At 52.0% G+C, this 6013-nt stretch overlaps 1 gene segment (V, D, J or C); it reads right to left on the bottom strand.

The window, feature by feature from the left end:
• Positions 1 to 3306: 3306 nt before the first annotated feature.
• LOC115642210 lies at positions 3307 to 3960 on the bottom strand. The segment is given in 2 exon segments: positions 3307 to 3746; positions 3839 to 3960. Coding segments are annotated over 2 exon segments (486 nt in total).
• Between the last annotated feature and the right edge of the window lie 2053 nt (positions 3961 to 6013).

A 6013-nucleotide genomic window follows, 5' to 3' on the forward strand; every position in this document is an offset into this window, starting at 1 on the left:
ACGATTGTCTGCCGTTGCTCTCACGGAGGGAGGGGCAACTGATGACTGTAGCTATCCCACAGTTCCCGCACAATTCTGGGTTATCTCCCAATGCCTGATGCATCAAAAACATTGTCATGGGTGGTTTTGGGTACATGTAGTCAGGTACCGCCCCCCCCCCCCCCGAAAGCAATGAGAAACAAAAGATTCTCACCTTTTTTCACTGTCACCCTGTGTCTACTGGATGCTGCTGGCAGATGTGGTACAGCAGTGCTACACAGCAGCATCCCCTTGCTGACAGCAGACGGTACAATTGGAATGATAGCTGTCACCATCATCCCATGGTGCTCCTGGCTGGCCTTGCAGAGGTCGGTCAGGGGCGCCTGGACAAAAATGGGAATGACTTAAGGTCATTCTCTCTTTAAATTTCATCTAACAGAGATTCAGTCCTGCCTGGACTATCAGGCAAGCTTACTAAAGAACCACAGATGCAAATGGCCCCTCCGGATCAGAACCCCAGACATCCCGCAGAAATGATGAGCTGCATGCTATTCTAGGGGGTATCCCTGCAACAACGCCACTCGTTGCTTCCCTCCTCCCCCATCCTTCCCGAGCTACCTTGGCAGTTATCCCCACCCCCATTTGTGTAATGAAGCACTAAAGAATGCATGAATTTGAAACAACACTGACTTTATTGCCTCTGCAAGTGGAATCAAAGGGGGGAGGGGAGGGCGGTTGGCTTACAGGGAAGTAGAGTGAACCACCATTCTGCACTTGCTCAGCCTATAGCTGGACTGCTCCTTACTACTGTCCAGGCTTCCTGAGCCATGGGGGCAAGGGACAGGCTGGGGTAGGTGCCACCGTGCGGTGCTGCCGACTGGGAGAGCAGCCTGAGGGAGAAGCCTCCAGCTGCCATGATATTCCAGGCAGGACTGAATCTCCATGAGACAAAACTTAAAGAGAGAATGACCTGAAGTCATTCTCACTTTTGTCCAGGCACCCCCGACTGACCTTATCGAGGCTAGCCAGGAGCACCCATGTCTGCCCAGGCGCCCCCAGCCGACCTCCCCAAGGCTGGCCAGGAGCACCCCTGTCTGCCCAGGCGCCCCCAGCCGACCTCCCCAAGGCTGGCCAGGAGCACCCATGTCTGCCCAGGCGCCCCCAGCCGACCTCACCAAGGCTGGCCAGGAGCACCCATGTCTGCCCAGGCGCCCCCAGCCGACCTCACCAAGGCTGGCCAGAAGCACCCCTGACAGCAGCAGATGGTACAATAGGACTGAGAATTGTCTTTGTCAACTTGCAAGGGCAAGAAGCTGCTGCTATGTGACACTGCAGTACTGGGTCTGCCAGCAGCACCCAGGAGACGTCCGGTGACAGTGAGCTGAGTGGGCACCATGCTTGCCGTGCTGTGTCGTCTGCACAGGTAACCCAGGAAAAAAGGTGAGATACTATTTTTTCCTGTTGCTTTCATGGGGTTGGGAGGAGGAAGTGCCTGGCAACATGTACCCAGAACCACCCACAACAATGTTTTTGCCACATCAGGCATTGGGAGCGCAGAATTCCAGTGGGAACTGTGGGATAGCTACCACAGCGCAACCTTGCGGAAGTCAACACTAGCCTCGGTACTGTGGACACACACCGCCGACTTAATGTGCTTAGTGGGGACACACACAATTGACTGTATCAGTCGGTTTCTAAAAATCAACTTCTATTAAATTGACCTAATCTCATAGTGTAGACACACCCTAAGTCTGTTACTGAGAACCACTGTGCCCCTGCTGCTACTGCAGAAACCACTTCTGGTACTTGGCCCCCCCCCCGGGGCAGGGGCAGGAGGTTACTGCGTTTAATGCTCTAAAATCCACTGACATTCGCCAGGTCTTCCCAGCCACTTTTAGTACAGGACACATTGGGGCATTATTAGTACTAGCCATTTCCACAATAACACCCTGTTCTAACAAGCTTTCAATGGTAGAAGTTATTTGTTCCTCTGCTTCTAAAGGATACTTGTACTGGCACTGTGGAGGGGGGTCAGGTCCTCGGATTAAAGCCTCAGTGTCAATTATTCCACATTTTAATTTATTTTCGGCCCATATCCTGGGAGCCTTCTCCACCTATGGGTCTCCTTCTTCTGCTTGCCCTCCTTCCGGGGCCTTTATGGCCGCACATACGTGCAGCATTAATGGGTGGAGGGTGTGTGTGTGTGGAAGTTTCTGCTGCCTATTCACTGTTTGCCCATAGGAAGCCATTGGCTAAATCCACAATGAGCCCCACACCATTAAGGTAAGGCAGCCCCAATATTCCATCCTCCGTACCCACATCTCCAGATTGATCCTGATTCTGAATACAATAGTCTACCCATGATTCCCAATTTCCTACACGGGTCAGTCTCGGTCTCATGATAAATGCTTCCACTGTCTCCTCTGTGTATCATACTAGTTGTGTATCTACACAACTAGATCTACAATTGACTTGATATAACAATGGCTACACTGACTTGATAGTAATTGGGTTCCAAACATTTGCCAGAACTTGTATAAATAAATTAGCTATTTTAATTAGCTTATGGCAAGATCACATGAGACATACAGGAAATATGGGCTGCAGGAGCAGATCCAACCCACTATTGGTCTAACCAAACTTTACATTGGCTTTTAGAGAAATCCAATCACCTTGTTACTTCCATAATGAACCTTACAAAGAAACATCCTGTTTTAGTCAAACGTGATTTTGACAAGCCATTTCTGTTACACACTAACACGTCTACTAGTGGGTTAGAAGCTGTAGTAAACAGAACCAAGAATGGGAATAGCCCATGATGCATCCAGCAAGGTCTGGGACACCGCTTCCTGCATCAGTTTTGCGTTGGGGGTGTGACCTTATCTGGATTTTATTTGATGACAATGTTTTTAAAGATCCACTCATCTTTAAGTCTAGTGGGACTTGTGGTGTAAGGTCTTGTGGTCCAGTTAGTGTAAATCAGGAGTAACTCGAGTCTAGTGAAAGCAGCTGCGGTAACTTTACACCAGCGGAGGATTTGGCCCCAGGAGCAATTCGCTCCATCCGTTGGGTCTGATGCGAACCCCAATGCGCTTGTCCCGTTTATACTGACAGACGCTGTCCTGTGAGTCTGATACCGAGACGGGCCCCGGGGGAGCCAACGCGCCAGGTCAGCGAGGGGAGAGCGACTCAGAACAGGACTCACTCCGGATTGGGGTTCACAGTGAAGCGAGGGGATCTCTGTACCCAGCGGGGCTCTGGGCAGGAAGGGGAGACACGCTGCCCGGGAACGGAAGGGTTAAAACTGCCGGGAGGTTTGTGTTACATTCACCCGGGTGCCGGGTCTCCTGTGTGAGCCCGGAGCGGTGTGTGTGTCACTGCTGCCCCCGCGCGGCTGCCGGGAGAAGGGCGGTTCCGCAGCCTGGGTTTTTGTAGGGTCACAAACCGGTTTCGTGTCACTGTGTCTCCCGCACAGTAATAGCGGGCGGTGTCCTCGGGCTTCAGGCCGGTCAGTTGCAGATACAGCTCACTCTTGGGATCATCCCTGGAGATGGTGAATCGGCCTTTCACTGAATCAAGGTAATATGTACTACTACCACCGGGGTATATAATAGCGACCCATTCCAGCCCCTTGCCGGGAGCCTGTCGGACCCAGCTCATATCGTAGCTGCTGAAGGTGAAGCCGGAGGCTTTGCAGGAGAGGCGGAGAGAGTCTCCGGGCTTTTTCACATCCCCTCCGGACTCCACCAGCGCCTGGGACCGGACACCTGGGAATAAAGACAGGCCATTAATATCGGTATAAAAAAGAGCGATAACACAAGATTCTTGACACTGCCCGTTATTCAGAGCAGGAAAATACCTTCCAAAGCGGCTACAGCGAAAATCACAAGGAGCAAAAATCCCATTTTCCCTGGTGCTGGAGGGGAAAGTTCTCAGGGACTGGCTGGTCACTGCACAGACCCAGGGGCTGCGGATTGTGTCTCCGGGTGCAGCCTGGGCAGAGGGAGGCACAGATTTAAAGAGGAAAGTGTCTCCCTCATTTGCATGTCCCCGCTTTATAAGAGACACACACTGCTGCTGCCTGTGATCTGAGTGACTCGCTTTAGGGCTCCGGGTACAGGAGTCAGACTGTCCCGTCCTGTGTGTCTGTGCAGCGCCAGGCACAGGGCGCTGGGATCCTCATTAGAGTTTCAGACCCCTATTAATTTCATCTGTTGACCCCTGGTTTGTGTAGTTGGGGAAAGGGTAAATAACTATTTTACTGCTGGAACCCACTCGGCTGCAGCTTCCCAGTGCCAGAGCTTCAGGGTCTGGGGATTGGGGGGTTTTAAGCAGGGGAGATGAATAGCCTCATTTGCACCTTCCCCTTTTCCTAAGGGACTGGGGAATTCAACTGCGAGTGGGCTCCAGATCCCAGCCCTGAGCTCACAGAGGAGAGTGACGAACTAGAGCGTCTAGCAAGGGCTGTGTGACTGTGTCTTTAACACGGTGCCTGATACTTGATCAAGCCCTGGTAAATTCATGTATCACCCTCAGCATACAATGCTGGGGCCTGTCCTTGCAACACCGATTTTCCTACCGTGCGCACAGGATAAGCTGGTTAAAGGGAACTAGTTATTTAGTGTCCCTGAGTTTGATGTTGAGAAGTTGGGCGGTCAGCACCTCCAGAGAGGTGCAGCAATATGGGTCCCCAATACGGGGCACGGTGGCCATTGGACACAGCAGGTCCATATGTAAGGTGAGAGAACAAAGGAAAATCCATTTGCTGTTATGCTGTTGAAATAAGATATTTCCTGTGGTATGTGTGAAAGCAGCCAGGGCAGTTAGGCACTCTGTGCCCAGGGGACAGGAATGGCCTTTGGACATTTTTGCATTTCTTCCTAAACTCCCCCTTCTTTCTGGGAAGCAGAGACGTGGGGAATAACACTGGTGTGCATTCGAGCCCCATCTTCTCGCCTCGGGGACCTGTTGGCGCAATGGTGCCGCTTTTCTGTCTCTGTAGGGTTGGTCCCGATGGCTCAGGTTGAAGATGTCGGTTGTTTGTGCCCTGGGAACACTCATCAATCATGTTATTCTTGCTGTTTCTCTGTGCACCTGGTGCACCTGGAATTCTCCCCCCGCTCTGCACATTGGCTGATGTCAGCACTAGTGCGGGGACCCCAAACTGCCCCTAATCAAAGGTGCATGAGGCACAGTAAGAGTGCCCATGAAAACAGGCCCATATCCCACCCAAACGACACAGGCCTAAGGGTGGACAGAAGGGGGAAGACAGAGGAATCAGGACTGTGCACTTGTAAACTGCTGCGTGGGGTGAAGAGATTCCTCTGCCTAGGCGGGACACAGGACAGGCAGGGGCCCTTGTGTAAGGCCCTCCACATGGGGTGAATTTCACCTACATACAATTATCCATGGGCTGAGGGGGGAGGTCACCTCTAGATTAGTGACCCCCCTTCCAGTCAATCATCTTCATTTGGGGCTCTGCACTGCCACTGACCTCCCCTCGGGGCTCAGCTTAGGGTTAGGGTTAGGTTTAGGGTGCAGGAGTGGTTCAGGCTCCAGCCTGGTGTTCCTTACCTGGAGCAGCTCCAGGGTGGCAGTGGAGCGCAGAGCGGCTGGAGCAGGCTCCATGCCTGCCCGGGCTCTGTGCCATTCCTGGAAGCAGCCGGCACCACATCCTTCCGGCCCCTGGGGGAGAGGGAGCAGAGGGCTCCACAGGCTGTCCTCGCCTGTGGGTACTTCCCCTGAAGCTCCCAATGGTATTTCGGTTTTACCCCACTGGCTAACCAGGAATCATCATACAAGCAATTTTCTTAGATACTCCAATTTTCCATTATCACCACGAGCCACACTCCTTATGGGGATGAATAGTTATGAAAACCAATACCCCAGTAAAAGAAAACGTGTTCTCCTGATCCCAAAGCACCAAGCCCCAGACCCAGGCCAATATATAAGTCAAATCTTACCCATAAATCATGCTGTTGGCAATCCTTTATACTCTAAAATCTAAAGGTTTATTCATAAAAAGAAAGAAATA

Source organism: Gopherus evgoodei, unplaced genomic scaffold, assembly GCF_007399415.2.
Source record: "Gopherus evgoodei ecotype Sinaloan lineage unplaced genomic scaffold, rGopEvg1_v1.p scaffold_39_arrow_ctg1, whole genome shotgun sequence".
Taxonomy (NCBI): domain Eukaryota; kingdom Metazoa; phylum Chordata; order Testudines; family Testudinidae; genus Gopherus; species Gopherus evgoodei.